This window comes from Vipera berus (assembly GCF_964194415.1).
Source record: "Vipera berus genome assembly, chromosome: 6".
Classification (NCBI taxonomy): domain Eukaryota; kingdom Metazoa; phylum Chordata; class Lepidosauria; order Squamata; family Viperidae; genus Vipera; species Vipera berus.
The window spans coordinates 14,684,625-14,706,044 of record NC_138208.1 but is presented as its reverse complement, the minus strand read 5'-3'; the positions used below and the strand labels follow the sequence as shown (position 1 = coordinate 14,706,044).

Here is a 21,420-nt window from a genome sequence, read left to right as displayed (position 1 = left end):
CTGCCCTGAGTCAGCTTACACAGGATGGGTAGCAAACAAATTTAATAAATAATAATACTGACAAATTCAACTTCAGCCAATTGCTCAGAACAACTTACATCCTGCAACAATATCTCTAACACCATAAAACATCCACATCTACCTATCCTAAGTCCTTGGGAAGGACTTGTTAGGCAGACAAAAATGGCACATCTGGCTGACTGCAACGAACCATAACTTACTTCAGGATACATACAAAGGAGGGAAACGTGGTAATAAAAACCAGGCACTTAACTGTTCCTGAATTAACATACTTTTTCTTCTTTGCTTTTTTCTTTGGATTTATTACCTAGGAAGATAAGCAAATAAAGTATATTCAATATTAATGCAAGTTTTTCCTTGTTTCATACACCTTTAGAATGCAACTGAATCCCTTTAACATCCACTATACACACTTCCCCAAACAACTAGCTTTTCAAAAGCAAAGATGAATTTGCATGGGCTCCTTGGCTGCTACTATATCTTTTTCTTTGGAGTTAATTATAAGAAGGACTAGAAAGTAAGAAGTAACAGGGAGAGGAGAGAGGGGATGAGAAAGTCAGTGGAAGAAAACTGGCCAATAATCCACCAAACAGAGCAGAGATGTATCATGTGTTATCCTAGGAGTACACATAACTTCCTGCACCACTGCATTCTATATCAGCTGAAACTTTCAGATATTATTTAAAGGCTACTCCATGTAAAGCACATTACGGCAGTCCAATCTGGAGATGACTAGGGCATAGTCATAACTGTGAACAGAGCAAGAATTGGGTGCAACTGGCATACAACCTAAAGCATCTCTCTATCCAGCCAGATCAATTTCTTATTGGTTTCCAACATGCTGTTCCTAGCCAAGAAGCATCTTCAGTTCAGAAGCTTCTTGGATGAGAAGCAAAATATTTTCAAAGAAAAAGAAAAGAAAGTCCCACTGCCTTTTGGAAAAAGCACCTTTGGGACAACAGCCAAAGACTGTTTTTACTTTTTCTCAATTTCTCAAATAAACCTTAAGTGAAGATTTGAGGTGATAAGTACCGTATATACTTGAGTATAAGCCGAATTTTTCAGCCCACTTTTTGGGCTGAAAAATTCCACTTCGGCTTATACTCCAGTCAACAAAAAAACTTACCGAGGACTTGTGCGCGGCCGAGGCTTTGGTGCTTCCGGGATCGCGCGCACCTCTCCCAAGCCACCGCCGTCCGGAGACCTGCCGAAGTTTGGGGAGGTTTGGGGAGGTGCGCGTGCACCTCCCCAAACCTCCCCAAACGTCGGCAGGTCTCCGGACCTCCGCGCCCTGCCTGCCTGCTTCTTTCCGCAGCGGAAAGAAGCAGGCAGGCAGGGCGCAGAGGTCCGGAGACCTGCCATTTGGGGAGGTTTGGGGAGGTGCGCGCGCACCTCCCCAAACTTCGGCAGGTCTCCGGACGGCGGCGGCTTGGGAGAGGTGCGCGCGATCCTGGAAGCACCGAAGCCTCGGCCGCGCGCAAGTCCTCGGTAAGCTCCGGGCGGTCACTTGCTTCGCGTCTCCTGAGGGAAGGGGGGGCGACTGGAGCGGGCGTGTTTCCTCGCCTGCTGGGCGCCGCGATTTGCCCGGGGAACGCGCGGGCCCCGAATGGCAGCGTGGAGCGAGGAAGCGGGCAGCCAGGGCTTCCCCGAGAGCCGCGGCCACACAGGGTATTCCTGTGTATTCAGGCTTGCAAAATGGTGGATCGAGCCTCTGCTGGCGGCAGAGGCTTGCAGAGTGCGGATCCAGCCTCCGCCGGCGGCGGAGGCTTGCAGAACGGTGGATCGGCTTATACTCGAGTCAATAACTTTTTCCAGTTTTTGGGGGTGAAATTGGGGGTCTCGGCTTATACTCGAGTCGGCTTATACTCAAGTATATACGGTATTAATTTCTTAAAATAAGGAAATACGCGCGCGCGCACACACACACAGAGAGAGAGAGAGAGAGAGAGAGAGAGAGAGAGAGAGAGAGAGAGAGAGAGAGAGAGAGAGAGAGAGAGAGAGAGAGATTAATTTAACTCTTTACCTCATAAACATTAAACTGTGACTGGCCTCTAGATAATTCCCTATAGCTTGTTGTGAATTCTCCAATAAAATCATGACTAGAAACAGAAAGAAATATTTACATTAGTAGAATCAAGCATTACAGTGACATATTGTATGTTAATATATTTGCCTAGGTTATTTTAAATAAATTGTTCACAGTTTTGGAGAGTATAGATTTCAGCATTTCAAATCTCTATACGCTTAATAATAAAAGCACAGGTCTTTCCCATGTTCATATTCTCAATGGTTTGCACTTGGCCATAGCTGATCTTCTGTAATATCACACTGTTATCAAGAAACTTTAAAGATTCTGTTCAAAAAGTACAGTGCTAATGTTTGAAGTAGCAAATTTTAGAGGGCTGCGGGCCAAGAGACAATTAAGGCAGTGACCCATAAAATGCTTAGGTTGTGGAATAACCACTAATTGGACAGGGAGGCAGAGCAGTTAATGGAGCTGAGAAATGTATGTATACTTAAATGAAAGAGTCAAAAGTTTGGTTATTAAGTCATTATTTTTTTTTTTAAAGAAGGGTCAAAAGCATCAAAGAGAGAAAAGTTTGATTCTTGATAAAGAATACCATCACATCAGGCATTTTTTCAAAAATTAACTAATTGCTAAAGCAGGGGTCCCCAACCCCCGCGTCCATGGCCTGTTAGGAACTGGGCCACACAGATGGAAGTAAGCAGTGGGCGAGCGAGGAAAACCTAAACTACCACCCAGCCCGGTCTGTGGAAAAATTATCTTCCATGAAACTGGTCCCCTGGTGCCAAAAAGGTTGGGGTTCCCTGTGCTAAAAGAAATAAAAATGCAAATCATGCCTCTCAAACATGAAGGGGCAAATGCATTTTATCAAGGGTTTTTTTCACACACCAGTATGCTCAGTGTAGAAGTACAGTGTATGCACATATGTGTTTGTATTTGTGTATGTGTGCATAAATGACAGCAAAAGTAAGGAAACGTCAAGCAGTAAGAGCTGCTAAAATTCATGTCTTTTCTATTAATATGCATATTCCCATCAAAGGTTACAGTCAAATTAATTGATAAATGCACCTTCATAACACCCCAAAGAGCTAGCATTAAAAATATAGGTAATGCTATATCTTCTATCTATACATTTAGTGAAGTGCATATAATAATTACCTTCCATCTCTATCCCAGTCATACACTTCTATCTTAATTGTTCTGTAAAAAAAATAAAGAAAACATTCTAGAGTAAAAAATACAATTATTTGAACTGTGCTATCACTGCCAGCCATTTTGCTCAAATTTAGAGGGCAATATAATTCATTTATAAACTTCTCAAGATACCTTTTAAGAGGCAAGTATTAAGATGATATATAATTGAATCTAAAATCATTATAAAAAACTTTTAAAGTCAAACTACTGTAGTTACTCAAAGATCTAGCCAATTTTTCTTTGTTTGACTGAGAAAAAAATATATATCTTACTTCCAAACATGGGTATCCAAACTTAAGATACCACAGGGGAGAAGATACAGTAAAACCTCAGTTTTGTAGATCCCTCTTCAGCAGATTTCAGATGCAACAGACAGAATTTCAGGTGAGATTTAATTTCAAAATAATAAAATCCACTATTCTCAAAACAGTCTAGGCAGCTGCTTTAATATATGTCATTTACATCTATTGATATCATTTATATAATTATGTGCTTCACTTAATTTACATAAAATTATATACATAATACAAATGGTAAAAAATAAATGAAGTAAACTGATGCAAATGACATAAATTACATCAGTTGACTGGACTGACATAAATACAAGTTTAACAAACACTTGGCTTTAACACAACTATTTCCCCCAAACTGGTCTATGTAACCTAAATTTTATTGTAATGAAGGAATGAGATATTGTAAATATTTCATATTTTGTGTTTTAAAAAACTGAAATACTAAACTTTTTAATTAAACAAATAAATTAATACATGGATAGGGAACAACCAAATCTTCAGTCATTGGCAAAAAGCATTCAATATCTGTTCTCATTTATTTGGTAACTTTTAGCAGTCATTCTAATATTTTTATGACTTAGGGAGAAATAAGCATGGGTAGGATGTAAAAGGATCTACAGGTATATAATGCAAAGAAATGGTGGATGAACAAAACTACATAAGTGTAATGAAACAAAATATTTTTAATCAAATTGTTTAAGTGAAAAAATAATAAGAGATTTTTCCCTACCTGAAAAACACATTTCTCTGAGGGTAGGTCCAGTTATCCCAACTTCTCATTCCATAGATGACTGACAGGCAGATGTAGCAGATACTGCTGCTAGAGTACATAAAACTATCCATATGACATTTTATAATATACTAAAAGAACACTCAGTTGGAAATATGTGGATTGTTGGATCTACTCTCAGAGAAATATTTTAGGGACAGGATTAAATTCTTCACGATAGTAATCATTCACAATAATGAATATTATACAACATTAACCATCTTGCTTAATAGGAAGCCACAGTTTATAAATTACAGTCATCTTGTAAGACTAATAAAGATCTCAGACTCAGGTTTGCAGATATCTTCATAAGAGGTCACAGCCTATACTACTATTTCTACTTTGAAAAGATGAAGGAATGTTTCTCTGAAGGAATGTGTCATTGAATTTGTGTCATGAATAAAGAAATCAATGTTGTTAAAAATGGCTTTTACCTCTTTCTCATTTTCAAGTCAGATGAAGCCTATCAGCTTGTCCAGATTGGGTTCTTAAACATCAATATATCATTTGTAGTCACTATCGCTGCCTTCCTCAGAATTTACTGAGGAAGGCAGCTGAGGCATATAATAAATTAATGAAGCTGCTTCTGAGGAATTACGTCTAGCTACATTTAGTCACTAATGTCAAATGTTGTCTACATATATGGTTAACCACAGGGCTTTTTTCTCATAGAACGCTCAGAACGGAGTTCCGGCACCTTTTTTTGATGGAACCTTGTAGGGTAGGCAAGGCGGGTTGTATGACATGTGTGAGTTCCGGCACCTTTTTCTTTTACAAAAAAAGCACTGGTTAACCATAAGTTTAAAGTTCAATGTAACACAAAATGAAGGAGCAGAATGCTATATATTTCAAACCTCAGAATATATGAGCATTTTGGGTTAGCATACTCTTTCTAGTCCATGTCAATTTATTTTTATTTTATTTATTTATTTTAATTCCATTTATATCCCGCCCTTCTCCGAAGACTCAGGGCGGCTTACAAGCTTAGCAGCTTGTTTGAACTGTACCCATAATTTTAACTGAACTGCCTGCTTTCAAAACAAAATATTTTAGTTCTTATTTCATGGTATTTCTTAATTTTATAATAGACAATATATTGTCTATTAATAATTATTGCTATCAGTTCTCCAAAATCAAAGACTTTATATTACAGACATGGCCATACCTTTTTCAAGTCTGTTTCAGTTGAAAATTGGTTGAGACTCACAACTAATTTCCATGCAAAACCAAACTGTTTAAACAATCATATTATACTTAAACAAGTATAATAATTTGTACTTGTACTTGTCTAGATAAATACTGAAAGAAGTATTACCTTATAAACTACACCCAAACAATTCATAGGATAATAATAATAATAGTAGTAAAGTTGGAAGGGACCTTGGAGGTCATCTAGTCCAACCCTCTGCTCAGGCAGGAAACCCTAGACCAGACATGTCAAACTCGCGACGTCACGTGACGTCGCGCGATGTATCGGAACTTTTTCCCATTGCCAGCAATGGGACGGGCGTGGTTTCTCCGTGATGCTCCGGCCCACGGGCCGTCAGTTTAACACCCCTGCCCTAGACCATTTCAGACAAATGGCTGTCCAGTCTCTTCTTAAAAACTTCCAGTGTTGGAGCATTCACAGCTTCTAGAGGCAGGTTGTTCCACTGGTTAATTGTTCTGTCATACTTTTAAATTAGTGATTTTTTTGTGCACTAGATAAATATTTTGCATTCCATAATGGATGGCACTTATAAAAAGCAAAGAAAACTGGCTAGTGAAAATGCTGTGCCTTTTTAAGAAAGCAGAAATCTGGCATATTAACTGAAGTTGCCAAGTGTCCAGAGACAAATATGTGAGACTGAACAAGTCTCCTAAGTATTTGTGTGTTTTTTTTAAAAAAAAATTAAGTTTAATCTATATAATTCAGCATTTCTGCACTGAAAATATATTATAATTAATTTATCTCTTTGATTTGGGAAAAAAAAACTTTATTCTGACAATGAAATGAAGAAAAGGAAAGCCAGCAGATTTTCTATGCAGACATGTAACTCATTTTGTCAACTGCAAATGCTATTTTTTCTTCACTTTGTTTAGTTCAGAATACCTTGACAGACTGCTCTGAAACTTTCCTCCTCCATTCTGTGGCTTATAATGTAGCCTGAAGTTTCACACTGAAGGTGGCAAAGGGGGAAGAGAAGATAGATCAGTTGAAGTAGCGATTGTATCAGTAATGTTGGCAATCACCTAAATCGAGTTTATTTATCAGAAGCACTGAATGTGGTACTCAAGATTCCTATCTCTTGATATGATAGATGTTAGGAAATGAATGAGAGTACCATGTATTCTGTTGAAGTTTCTTAGTCTTATTTTTATCCAATCTATTTTAAGCAAGAAGACATTTCCATAAAATTTAATAAAAGTTTGGCTTGAGGAAAGCATAATCATCAATGTTTACTTTTTAATATTACAGAGTAGTAATTAATATCTTAGTGTACTAGCAGCAGTAACTTCTTGTTTCCTGATATTTTGATTTTTATCTGCTTGTCAATCATCTGTGGAAAGAGTAGCACTTATTGTTATACTAAAAATGATATATATTTCATTTAGGCTGTAGTCTTATGAATTATTATTATTATGGATTATTAGTTTTACATCTAAGTTAACATGTACTTCAGATTGCATTGTCAGGTATTTATGTTTAACAAGTAATAACATATTAATATTTATTATGAATTCTTAATTTATAAAAGGATTTTGAAAGGTTTTTACAAGGATTCAACTAAAGTGAATGAACTTGTAAGCATTCTGAAACATTTAAACAAAAACAGCTTCACTTACCTGTCATAATCTCCATTACAAAGTGCTCTGATCGATAACTTGAATGCTTGCCATACTGGATTTAAAGTGTGCTTTATAACTTCTGTCTTATGGCAGATTGTGAAACTAAAACAAACAAAATATTTATTTTACTTTTTATTTATTCAGTGTCTGCCATCAGAGAACAAACTCTGAAAAATGCGACGTCCCATAGTTTGAACGAACATTTGTAAATTAAAAAAAATACATGATCAGTGCAGAAGCACCCGGGGAAGGAGCCGTGGAGGCGGCCGGTCAGCCGGGTAGCGAGTTCCCTCCAAAGAGTTCCCTGCAGGCTCTGCCCCCACCCAACACCACTATCGGAGGGTGGATTTCTGGCCTCCCTCTGTGCGTCTCCGATAAGGAGCAAAGCCCCTCGCATCTTCTGAGGCAGCCAAAGCCCACGTGGGAAAGAACGATCTTTATGGAAGCAAAATAAGCCCAATTTCGGGACTTTAAGGGCAACTGCAATGGAAGCGTGACTGTGTCTGATACCTCCCTATCTTGGACTTCAGAAAGCGGTTTTCCTAAACCGAGAGTGCCTGGTAGCAAGAGGAAACAATGGGGAAAGGAGACAAGGTGGGGTGGGGTGGGGTGGGGGAGTTGGACTCGTGGAAAGCACAATTGCTCGGAGGATGGAGGAGAAAAGAAGAGAAGAAACAACCCAAAAATCTTAGGGAAGAACTGGGAAAACAAAAAGGTGACAAAAGAAGAAGCCCAGAATTGTGAACTGCTGAGAATGAACCGAGGTTGGTGGAGGAATAAAAAGAACTTCTTCAAATACGATCAAGTTAAAAGAAAAAGAAAAAGAAGGAAGGAAGGAAAGAAGAAAGGTAGGGACAGTGGGAGGGAAGGAAGGAAGGAAGGGACAAAGGGAGGGAAGGAAGGAAGGAAGGAAAGAAGAAAGGTAGGGATATTTGCCCTTCAGAATTTTAACAGTAACATGCCTATTGAAAAGTATGGTTTTCCTCCTGCCCATTCACAATAGTAACCCATGGATTTCCCCCCCACACACAGGCACCCTGCAACATGAGGGAGGGAGGGACAATGGGAAGGAGGGAGGGAAGGAGGAAGGGACAAAGGAGGAAAGAAAGGAAGGAACAATGGGAGAGAGGGAGGAAGGAGGGCACCCACCCCAGTCCCACCCCCCTCCACCAGAGACCCATGGATTCCCCCCACACAGGCACCCTGCAAACTGAGTGATGAGCTGCCCACCCCCGGCCACTGACTTCGCTTGTCAAAAAGTTGCAAAAGGTGATCACATGACCATGGGGGACTGTGACCGTCATAAGCATGAATCAGTTGCCAAGCATCCGAATGTAAATCACATGACCCCGGGGATGCTGCAACAGTCATAAGTGTGAAAAATGGTCATAAGTCACTTTTTCAGTGCTGTCGTAACTTCGAACTCACTAAGTGAATTGTTGTAAGTCAAGGACTACCTGTACTTTATCATTTTTTCCTTTTTTTTGGTCAGGTTTTTGACACCTTGCTGGGCGACTGGTGGTATTCGGACATTGCCTTATCCTAAAAGTGATACAATGAGTGAAAAGGTTGAAAAGCCCTGTTCTAATCCAACCCCCCTGCCCATGGCAAGAGGTCCTATACCATTCCTGTCAAATGGTTGTCCAGTCTATTTTTGAAAATCTCCAGTGATAGACCACTCACAACTCCAGAAGAAAGCGGTTCCATTGATTAATTGTTCTGTCAAAATATTTCTTCTTACTTCTAGGTTGGATCTCTATTTAACAAGATTCTACCCATTACTCCTTGTTCTGTTCTCTGGTGCTTTATTAAATAAACCAATCCCCTCTTCTTTATGACAGTCCCTCAAGTACTAGAAGACAGTTATCATGCCCACCCACCCCCAAATCCTTCTCTATGATTGGCTAGACATACTAGCTCCAACCGTTATATGATTTAGCCTCTAGCCTCTTTATTATCTTTATTGCTCTTCTCTGTACACTTTGTAGAGTCTTAGCATCTTTTTTATGTTGTGATAACCAGAACTGGACACAGTATTCCACGTGTGGCCTTAATAGTGCAGTATAAAATGGTATTATAACGTCGCATGATTTTGATGCTATCCCTTTTTTGATGCAGCCCAAGACTGCATTGGCCTTTTTGGCAGCCGCAGCACACTGCCTGCTCATACTCAAGTGCTGGTCCACTGAAATACCTAGATCTCTCTTATTGATAGTACCGTTTTTTACAGAGATAATTTAGAGGGTTATCGATCCATAAAGAAAAGCTAATAACTCTATGAAAGTAAAGAGAAATTTTTCATAGACTACAAAGAGAATCCAATAATCACTATTAAAGCTTCTAAGACTGAATATCTAGCAGAATGAATGAGAACATCTACCTGCCATCTTCATTGCTACGGAAAAATACCAGGAAGGGATCAGATTTCCCAAAAAAATCTTTCTTGTCTAGTTTGTTTGCACAAAATTGCATCAAAACAGCTTCCTAAAAAAAAGAATAATAGAAACATTAATTCATAAATCGTATGGAGGATGATTTACATAAAGAATAATAAGCACAATTTAATTTTTAATTTACTAATAACTTAGAATAAAGTTAGAATGAAGAATAAAGCTAATAAAGAAAAAAAGTTCTTCAAAACATTTATTAGTTGCCTGGATTTTTATTACTAGAATAGAACAGTATTGTACATTTTTAAGCCCAGGGTCACTATTTTCATTACCAAACTACGAATTAGGAGAGACGATTTCTTTCCTTTCTGCCAGTTATATATATACCATTAAACTCATTTTACCATATCACAGAATATCATTTTATTTTTTCAGTTTTTATCTTGCCCTCCTGTGGTATCATCTAAGAATGGAAATAGATGTTAAGAGCATATACTAATTATAATAAGAAAACCGCAGCAGAAAAATTACAAAAAGGTAACAGCAAAGGGGAAAAGTTACAAGTGATATGGAAAAACAGACATATCAGACTGAGTGGTTACTGCAGGATCTATCACGGCTCAGGGGGGCAAGAGTGAATTTCTGAATTCTCTTTTGAGTAGCTGGGCAGATAACAAGCTGAAATTGTGATATTTCCTGTTCATTCTCAGAAATAAAGATTGTTGAACGCAAACATCAGAGTGCTTTTGATATGGAGTGAAATGTTGCTACGTGCCCCAAGATAATTCCAAATTGAGAAAAGCATCCAAGGTCAGCAACCTTCTTCACTGAAGTAGCCAGAGGCCATGCTACCATTACCGCTGCCACTGCTAGAGGATCCATTGTGAAGGCATCACCAAAAAATATTCCCCCAAAGAGGCAGTGTGTGCTCTCTCTCCCTGTCTCTCTTTTGTGAGCTGGATAAATATATTTCCTTTTGGCACCATTGGCTAGATAATTTCGGAGAGCAGGTGACTTCTGCTTTTCCAATCATGATGCAATCCTGTGGATTTGCAGTAGCTCATAATGCGATGACATAGGATTGTAATTCAGCGGTCATCTAGAAAATAACGCTGATATTCAGAAGAAGCTTCTTTTGGTTTGTGGATACTTCCAATGTAAAGATTAAAAGTGAAAAGCACAAAACAGTGCTCCTAGGATACATCTAATCATAGCATGATGGGGCTAAGATCTGAACTTTTTATTTTTCTGGTCCTAGTGAATCTTTTCAACTTTAGAGAGCCATTATCTTTTTAGGGAATTGGTTGCTACTGTAAGTAATTATAGTCAAAGGTGAAAGTGATTTTATTGATTCCAGTTAACTATTAGACAACACTTTCCTTAGTTCCTTCCCTCCCTACCTTTCATCCATTAGCTCAAGGCACTGTGTACCACGTGCCTTCCTTCTATTTTTCCCTACAACAATCCTGTGATGTAAGGTTGAGCTGACAGATAATGACTGGCAATGCCAGACAGTGAACCAAAATTATTAATTTACCCGGCAACAGTTCAGTTCCTCTGCTGTCAGTATTATTGTGCCACATTTTCTCCCAGGAATTCCTCTGTAAAAAAAAAATCATATAAGTAACTGAAATATAAATGTAAAGAAAGTTTCCAAACAAATAGAACATTAGGTAATTTTTATCAGACTTGTTTGCTCTTTCATATACAGTTCAATAGTACTAACGTACCTACGTACTTTTTCCCTAGTTGAGAGGACAGGAAAGAAAAAAGAAAGATAATGTACTACTGACCTACAATTCTTGAATTTAATTTTTTCCCATGCTTCAAATGTAGTATTTGGAGCTAATCAACTAAGATAGGCTCACAGAGAAGTTGCGAGCAAACTTAGTAGGGTAGGTCCATGCCTTACATGGCATAGAAAAAATGGGTGTCAGTTTACCATTTTTCTGCTTTCTGGGACACAAAGTGCCTTTTCTTTAAAGTGAAGATTTTCTTGATTTCTTTTTCTTAAAAAAAAACCCAACATAACTAATTTTTAAAAAGTGGGAGGATGTAGGTTGAATATTCACAGCACTTATACTGTGCTGAATGTATCACAAGTGCTTTGTTTATTTATTTATTACATTTAGGAAGAGACACTCTACATACGTCAATACAAAAATACATTTAAATTACTATGAAAGAAAAATCAAAGATTAAAAAAAAATCTATAGCAATGATGGTGTGATTACATAAAACAATCTTTCCTGCTTATATAAAGCAGAGCAAGAGAAAATGTTCTTCAGTTAGGGAAGACTGCAAATATATAAATAATTTATATATTTAATGCACTTAAAATCAGACTAGTTGTGAGTACCTTAACACAGGGGTCTCCAAGGCCCGGTCCGTGAACCAGTACCAGTTCGTGGCATGCCAACAACCAGTCCACACAAACAAGCAAAGCCCCATTCGTGGGATGCAGGCAGCACACAAAATCATGCACCCTCCGGTCTGTGGAAAAACCTCTCTCCACGGAACCGGTCCCTGGTGCCCAAATGGTTGGGGACCTCTGCTTTAACAACCACAACACATCCTTATAGCAGGTGTATGATACATTAATATTAAAGATAAAGAAGTCCCTGCAGATTTTACTCCACTAGTCACTGCTGACTATAGGGGCTGGTTCTCATCAGGCCACTGAGCCAGCACTGTCCAAAGATACTTCTACGGTCATGTGGCCAGCATGATGTCACAGAGTCCTGTTACCTTTCACCAACGTGGTATCTATTTATCTACTGATAAGTTGGTAGGTGTTGGATGGCGCTCAGGTCTCGAACCTGGGCTGCCGGCTTTCCAGCCAACAAGTTCAATGTCTTACTTGCTGAGCCACTGCCCCCCATTTCCCCCTGTATAATACATTATCTATAATAAAATAGCTACTTGGTAAACTTCTATTGGACAGTTTTGTGCAGTGATAGAAAAATCATATTCAGAACCAATGTTTGGTGTACTAATATTATTCACATTCCCCAGAACACCTTACAACAATGCAACCTTTAGGAAAAGCCAATAAATCAATAAGGTCTTATAGGATGACAGGGAAGGAAGAACACAGCGAAGAACACTTTTATTTTACAATGATGGCCGAACTGCTTGACTCACTATATTTATCGACCTCTGTTACTTTCCAAATAAATGGATAAATAATTGCCCAATATTCCCCATTGAATGTCTAATAATATAAGTTTTTTAAAAAAATCTTTGACTACTTCTTTATATCCATAATTTGTCCAATAGCTTAAAACATAATTCAAGACCAGTTTTTTTGTTTGTTTCAATGATGGGAAATTAAGGCTGAGAAGAGATTTTCAGTAACTCTACCACATAATCTATTATTTTAGAGGCTACAAAGCAACTGAATATAGCAGTGGTCTCAGAAACGATGTAAGCAGCACAAAATGGATCAAACCAAAAAGTGAAAATTAACACAAAGTCAGGCTACACAGTCCAATCCTTCTTTCAGACATATCCGAAAGCATGCAACAAGCAAAGAAAGCAGAACAATAAAACAGAGAACATTCCATGGAAATATACAAAGCAACACTTAGGAGCATGCCGCAGGGAATTAAGATTAAGATTATGATGTGGCAGTAAACAAGGAAAAATGACACTGAGACACGATTATGCATATTGTGTATAAGTTGTATATATAAATACTGCAACATATGAAAACATGCTGCCTAAAAAGAGCACCATAGGAAATAAGGATGTGCAGGAATGCAGTAAACACAAATACAGATAGTCAGCAAAGACGTCCTACATGCTGACAACATGCAAGGGCCCAGTACATATAAGCATTAAGACTGGCATAACAGTACAGATAGTCTTTGTTTAGCAACCACAATTGGGACTGGCAAGTCAGTCACTAAGTGGCTGCTTATGATTACAATTGGGGACAGGAATCTCAGCTGTTGAGTGAAGTGGTTGTTAAATGAGACACTGTGACTTCACTCAACAACCTCAATCCTAGCTCTCCCAGTTGCGGTCATCATGCAGGAGTGCCTCAGGAGGTAAGAGACTCTGGGAAGCCCAGTGCTTACTGATATGTGGAAACTTGCCATGGGCTAGGAGGCCTTGGCTGGCTACGGGACCCACCAGTATGCAGAAACCTCTTCGGGCCAGGACACCCTTGTGTTCTACTCACCCCACCATATTCAAGTCCAATTACATTTGCCTTTTTCTGCAGTGCCTCAGGAGGTAAGAGACTCTGGGAAGCCCAGTGCTTACTGATATGTGGAAACTTGCCATGGGCTAGGAGGCCTTGGCTGGCTACGGGACCCACCAGTATGCAGAAACCTCTTCGGGCCAGGACACCCTTGTGTTCTACTCACCCCACCATATTCAAGTCCAATTACATTTGCCTTTTTCTGCAGTGCCTCAGGAGGTAAGAGACTCTGGGAAGCCCAGTGCTTACTGATATGTGGAAACTTGCCATGGGCTAGGAGGCCTTGGCTGGCTACGGGACCCACCAGTATGCAGAAACCTCTTCGGGCCAGGACACCCTTGTGTTCTACTCACCCCACCATATTCAAGTCCAATTACATTTGCCTTTTTCTGCAGCTACTAACAGGTGCACACAGCCAATGGGAGGTGCAACCAGAAACGTGATCGTGATCTCTTGGAAGGTTCGAAAGAGTAGAACGTGTCTTCTAGCTTTCACAAAGATCCCAAATGCTAGCTTTATAGATGTTCCTTGCATTGGCGGAGCCTGCCTATCCACAGCTGTAGAAAAAGGCAAAGGTAAGTAGAACCAGGCACGACTGGATGGGAGAGGGCCCAGGACATGGTGGGGCGGAGAGAGGGCCTGATGAGGTAGGGAGAAATAGCCAGTGAGCAGGCCGAGGCCTCCAGATCCATAGTAATTTTATGCACGCTGGTGAATGGCTGAGATGGGCAGAGATCAGTAGGCGGCAGGAGTTGCAGCCGGATTCGGTGGGGCACAAAGGCCAAGTGCCCAAATTTTAATCACATGACCGTGAGGCTGTTGCAAAGGCTGTACTTTTGGGCAATAGGCTGAAACTCCCTTCATTCATTGCCACTGTACAAAAGGACAACCTGTACTTCAGCTCTTCTTTTGCTCTATAGACTTGCAAAGGTTGTAAGTACGAGGTCTGGTTGCAAAGTTACTTTCTGAGTACTGTTCTATTGGTCACCAAATGAGTCAGTCGCTAAATGAGGACTACCTGTACAGCACTTGACAAGATATCCAGCCACAATAAGTGACTATAAACTATAAGCAGCAATATGTACCAGAGTCACTTTGCAGAATGAGATGGGTAGCATGTAAGTGTAATAAATAAATAAAGGTATCACACACAGTCCCACAGCAATATATAATGTCACATCAAAGCATATCTATGCAACAATACATAATCATTCCAAATGAAAGCAGTAGCTAGTCTCCCTCCACCAACAAATACACACTGTTTCAGCCTACTTAGATCAGCCATTTTTACTTTGGCAACCAGGTTCCACCAAGGAAGATTCAATCTGCCAAACAGATAACTTACTTTTACTATTCACGGACTTAATTTAAAACATTTCATAGCAACAGGAATTTATCTTTATCTAGGCAGAAGTACTCTTCTTTCTGATTTTTTGACATTATATACATTTATATAATGTTTTATTTATGTAATATATGACAAAAAGAAAATATTTTTAAATGTTTGAATTTATTTTAGATATTTAAATTCTTCATGTAACTGTATTTCAGGCAGCTACATTTTACAATACAATTTTAGAAATCAATACAAAGGTATCATACATTCAAAACCAAATCAACAACTGAATTTAATTGGACAGGAAACAACGTATATGTTGGAAGGAAATTTTATACCTACAGAATTTGAAATGAAAACGTCCCCTCTGCTTGAGTGAGAAAACAACTATCTCAAACAACGACCTTGTTGGGGTACAATTATTACCTGTAATTTCAGATCAGTGGAGTCCTTAGTGCTCCCTGAGCTCGATTGTTTTCAGTGCTGATGATGTTGTCTAGTTTGGTAATAAAACATCTGCAAGAAAACCACCAGGTTCAGAGAGCACCGAGGACTCCACAATTCAACCCTGAGCTTCAAATATTCTCTTCTATCAAGTTTCAGATCAACATTATGAAAACAAGTAAACGTTATGGAAATGTTATGGAAACAACACTGGGCTTGTAACAACATAGCACTACCAAATTTGTATCTTTAAAAGCGTACTTACACAACTGGTTTTTCTAATCTGCTTCCTTGTGACCCAACGATTTCTCCTAATGTACAGAACACTTGTCCCAAGAAATCCTGAAAAATCACACAAAGTTATGGAGCTTAGACACTGTTCCATCTGCAGCATTCCATCCATATTCGCTCCATTTATCAGCACAAGAAACGCAATACTTATGAACAATTTAGTTATAAATTCATAATTAGGAATAATTAAATTAAGCCATTCAAGGTCACTTCAAAAGTGAGATGAGTGGCATATAAATTCAATAAATAAATAAATAAAACAAATTATGTCTGGATGCAAGAATTGAAGTTTATGAGTACAGAATGACCATGGGTAAATCAAGAGTCAATGTACATACTCACTGTTCTCAATACTTTCCAACTATGTATATAAAATTTGCTACAGATATCACTAATTTGAATGGAACATATTACCACATTTTATCTGAAAACAAAAAAGGTTCATATACTTTTAAAAAAGACACATAAAGTGGCAAGCTTCAAACAAATACCTGCTCCAATATCTCACTTCATCCCTACCTCATAATCTTTTTTTGTGAATTTCATTCCAGTTTGATAGAATATAAATAATTTGTTTTCCAAGGGGACCTCACATTCCCTCAGTAAATCCCAGAGCCCCAGGTTTAGAAATTAATTCAAAATGCTAATTTTATGTAAATCAATATGATGTTCCCATGTGGTGAACCGGATTCTCCCACCCCATTTTTTCCATCGTTTGAGCCAGTGTTGACTCCTGGAGGCTGCCAGGGCAAGTTTTCTTGGCAATATTTTTGGAAGTAGTTTGCCACTGCCTTCTTATAGCTGAGAGAGGATAACTGACCCAAAATCACCCAGATAGCTTTGTGCCTAAGTTGAGACTAATTTCTAGACTGGTGCCTTAACCACTATACGCAACTGGCCCGCAGATTCCCAATTAACAAAAAAACCTATATGGATAAATTTGTAAACTAACACACTTACATGCTTTGAAAGGTTTGGACTCTTAGAATCAACATCATACCTATAAAGAAAAGATAGATTTATTCACTCTAATATTTTAAAGCAAAAATATTCAAGGACATACTGGAGTTTGCAGGTACTTGCATCCTAAAGTTATATAGTAAGAGAGACAATTAATGAGATAACCTACTATGTGTGAAACCTGCTTTCCGGGTTTAACTTAACCTTGCACCCAGCGGTTAAATCAATTATGTATCTCCAAAACGAAAAACCAGCCAACAAACAAAAAGTGATAAAAAACATGCATAACACAAATAGGAAGTAAGTGGAAATCCCTGATTCTAACTGGCATTCCAGTGCATTTAGCAAAATACAAAAGATATGATTATGATTTTTTGTTTGTTTTCTGATTTGTACTCTGCCAAGATTATATTATCTTTTGGCAAAAGAAACAACAGACTGTGGTAATATGGTTTCATATATTACCTGCTACATTTTTGTGAGGTGCATAAGGAATAATTTCCGCTGTTATTTCTGATAAATTGATACATCCTGACTTGCCTGCAGCACAGAACAGTTTTTACACTGTCTTAACCTGGAAATATACTATAAAATAGTGAAAACTAGGATTTTAGAAAATAATTTTTACTGAAGTCTATATTTTTAAAAATCAATTCAGCACTTCATTACAATTTAAACTTATCTAATAAGTTTAAGACGCGGTGGCTCAGTGGGTTAGGACGCTGAGCTTGTCGATCGGAAGGTCGGCAGTTTGGCGGGTCGAATCCCGAGTGCCGCGTAACAGAGTGAGCGCCTGTTACTCGTCCCAGCTTCTGCCAACCTAGCAGTTCGAAAGCACGTAAAAATGCAAGTAGAAAAATAGGGACCACTACGGTGGGAAGGTAACAGCGTTCCGTGCGCCTTTGGCGTCTAGTCATGCCGGCCACATGACCACGGAGACGTCCTCGGACAAGCGCTGGCTCTTCGGCTTTGAAACGGAGATGAGCACCGGCCCCTAGAGTCGGAAACGACTAGCACGCATGTGCGGGGGAACCTTTACCTTTACCTTAATAAGTTTAAAATATGACTTATCTAATACAAGTAGTTTACTGACAAAATAGCTCCCAGTATCTGTACTATTCTGATAGATCAATACACTTATACTATCAAAATTCAAGTTTATTAGTAAACTTACAAATCAAATCGCAGGTTCTGTCTCTCCTCAAAAAAGTAATCCATTATAAATTTTCTTACGAAATCTGGGTTCAAAGTGTTGTCAATTACTTCTGTTCTTCCAAACTATAAAATAATATTTTAAAGAAAGTGCATCAGCATATAATTATCTTTCTGCACATGTACACCTCAAGTAAGAATACCAAATAAAAATATGAATATATATATGAACAAATCATGGGCCAGTTTAAAGGAGGTAAAAGAGGAAATGAGAGACTTTAATTAAAATGAACGACTAGTAGAGAAACTTTCAGTCCTTACAGAAATAAGTATTCTCGGAACCTATTCCCAAATATTTATCTAATCTATGTAATAGGGTAATATTATTCTTCTACGTAAATCCAAAATTGACTGCAAAGGGGTCTAATAAGAAAAAGTTGTAGCCCAATTTGCTTCAAATTATGCTTTTGTTAAACATTCAGATTTCATTAAAAAGTCATTTATCCCAGTCTGTCACCTTTTTATCATATAAGCTATGAGTAAGTAAGACTTTTTGCAGTCACTTCAGTTGTTGGGATAAAGCATGTACACAAACAAAATCATTTCCTATACTCATATGCATACCAACATTTCCATAAACAGCTTGCCCTTCTTCTGGGAGAAGAAAAAAATCTTTCAATGTCGGCAAAATTGGAAAGATTTTCAGCCCATTTCCAGAATAACACACAAAAACAAAAAGCTTCCCTTGTTTCTTTCTTTTTTCAAGGAAAGTCTAGTCCAGGGGTAGACAACCTTGACTCTTTTATGACTCAGAATTCCTGAGCCCGCCATGCTGAGGGGAAAGGGAGAGGTTTCCAAGCTGAGCCATGCTGGCTCAGGATCAGGAATTCTGGGAGCTGAAGTCCACAAGTCATAAAAGAGCCAAGGTTGCCTACCCCTGGCCTAGTCCAATATGACATGTAAATAAGCTGGTGATAGGAACGACTCATTCCAACGAGAAATTATTCCAAACAGTAGTAACCATGTTGTGCTGTCACTTCTCTACAAATATACTTAATCAGGAAAATTTTATCCACAGGATTGGCTTCAGCACTAAAAACCTTTACTCAAATAAATACAAGAGATGCTGAAAAATCTGTGATCCTAAGGCATATATATTTATTTATAAAATAAATAAATATATACAATTTGGTATAGTGGTTAAGGTACTGGTCCAGAAAACAGAGTTCTAGTCCTCCCTTTGGCATGAAAGCTGACAGGATGACTTTGGGCCATTACTTTCTCAGTCCAACACAGGACTGTAGAGAAAACTGTGAAATAAAAATCTTTTTTAAAAAAATACATAGCCTGATCTCTATACAGCCTATACCAGATGCTATTTTTTATGAAACTGCAAATCAGAGCTACTCACCTATTTTAAAACTTACACATTTAACATTGCAGCCTTCAGTTGGACAGATTATTTAACTGGTTTAACTGATGTCTCCCTACACCTACCAATTTAAAAATATCAAATGGGGGGGTTACTTTTGGTTAAATATGGGTACATAATAGCAAATTACCACATAAGAACTTAAGTGAAACAGACTGGAGAAGAGGGTGGCATTCACAATTACAAAGTCAGAACCAAATGGATTATTAATTTGTTAATCTAAGCAATACTGAGAGAGAAAAAGTAAATGCTATAAAAGTCTTCTTCCAAAGCCACAAAAATCCAATACGAAGTGATGATGATGTGAAAATGATGAAAATCACTTTAAGATATCACAGTGTAAATCCTGGCCTTTCATATTTTCCTCCAAACAATGGACACAAGTATGTAAATTATGTGGCTTACATTGCAACACATATTTGATTATTTATTTATTTACAATTATTTATATACCACCAGTTCAAGGGAATCTAGACACCTTACAATAATATATATTTATAATATCTTTAACATCCAAACATTTTTCAAAATAAAGACCAATAAGACCAATAAGACCAATGTTGTCTTCCAATTCCATCCCCCAAAGCCCGATGGAATAGATTATTTCTAAAGGCTAAAAGTGTGAGGCCAGTCTAACTTATCTAAAATAATGTTACTGAGAATGTTATTTTATAGGTTCCTACTACTCTCTGATCTTTCTAGGGGTTCAGACCTATAGCATTGCCTCCCAGGCACCACAGGAAATTTCTACCTTCTGAAGAGCCCAGGCCCAAATCCTCTACAGCAAATATTTAATACTTTGAATTAGCCTCAGAAACCTACCAGTAATCAGTTCAGCATTTAATAGAATAGGTGTTATTCAGCTTAACTGGATATTTCCTGTCAGCAAGTAGTTGCATTCTGAAACTTCTAGGCACAACTGGTGACCCTGCCAAAATTGTCCAAAGATGTTTCTGGACATGGTGTGCCAGAAGAACATCTTTTGCATCTCCTGGGCAAGTGCATCTGAAGATAAGGTAACCTGTACAATACTAAACTTTTCCCAGCTTTCAACCTCATGCTTGAATCTGGTGCTGCGTGACATATAAATAGAGCCAGTTGTGAGGGAATGGCTGCGATCTGTGCTTTGCAGCAAGGCAGAAATGTTTCCCACCTTCACTTCCCTCATGCAGTCATACATTCCCTCACAACTACCTCACAAGCCTGCAAGCTAGTGTTCCAGGTAGCTGCCTATGATAAGTGAGCCACACCCTGGCATTTTCAAGGACTTGCCAACATCCAGAAGCAGACTGACCGTCCCCCCCCAGCTCTTAGCTTACAAATGCAAATGCTAAGGCAGAATAGAAAAAAAGGGATGTAGGAGGTGTAATGTAGTGGGTCCGACGCAAGGAAGAGATGCCAGTCGGAGTACAGGTTCAGCTCTTTATTGAAGGGGTCCGTGCTGGCGAACAAGGGCTACCTGGCCTCCTTATATACCCGGCCAGGTAGTTAGCTAGCCAATGGGGTTGGCCCTAGGTTTCCCGCCGAAACTAGGTTTCCCGCCAAACCGTCCAGGCCAACGCCCCCTGGTGGCTGCTGTTATGCAGGTGACCTGCACCTGGATACATAACAGGAGGAAAGGAATTGCAAACAGGCCCAGTACTCTTTAACATCTTCATGAATGATCTAGAAGGAGAACTTACCAAATTTGCAGATGACACCAAGCTGGGGGGAACAGCTAATACTTTGGAAGATAGATTCAGAAGGACCTTGACAGACTTGAGCATTGGGCGCTATCCAACAAGATGTAGTTCACTGGTGGGAAAAGTAAGGTCCTGCACTTAGGCAGGAAAAACCAAATGCACAGGTACAGAATAGGTGGTACCTGGTTCAGAAGTAATAAATGTGAAAGAGATCTAGGTGTCCTAATGGACTACCGCTTAAATATGAGCCAGCAGTGTGTCTAATTTAACAAAGAGAAATATAGGTTTAACATGATAGTCTTCTAGAGTGCAGGACCAGAAGTAATTGGTAGAAGCTTAAAGAGAGATATAGCTTAGAACTAAGGAGCAATTTCATGACAGACAGAGCAATTAC

General features: G+C 38.7%; 1 protein-coding gene across 5 annotated transcripts in view; it reads right to left on the bottom strand.

Annotated features, from left to right (window-relative positions):
• LOC308669913 (copine-8) overlaps nt 1–21,420 on the bottom strand; it is a 72,306-nt gene that overhangs the window by 20,562 nt on the left and 30,324 nt on the right. The window contains exons 4-13 of one of the 5 annotated variants that reach the window (XM_081330922.1): nt 17,935–18,038; nt 16,761–16,800; nt 15,775–15,851; nt 14,989–15,054; nt 11,060–11,123; nt 9,513–9,616; nt 7,130–7,234; nt 3,206–3,247; nt 2,045–2,120; nt 236–328 (exon numbers count right to left, since the gene is read on the bottom strand). In XM_081330922.1, coding sequence (XP_081187048.1) covers nt 236–328; nt 2,045–2,120; nt 3,206–3,247; nt 7,130–7,234; nt 9,513–9,616; nt 11,060–11,123; nt 14,989–15,054; nt 15,775–15,851; nt 16,761–16,800; nt 17,935–18,038 — 771 coding nt within the window. Of the gene's footprint in view, nt 1–235; nt 329–2,044; nt 2,121–3,205; nt 3,248–6,395; nt 6,444–7,129; nt 7,235–9,512; nt 9,617–11,059; nt 11,124–14,988; nt 15,055–15,774; nt 15,852–16,760; nt 16,801–17,934; nt 18,039–21,420 lie in introns of those variants that run through there. The other 4 variants (XM_081330923.1, XM_081330924.1, XM_081330925.1 and 1 more) reach the window with 4 other exon arrangements.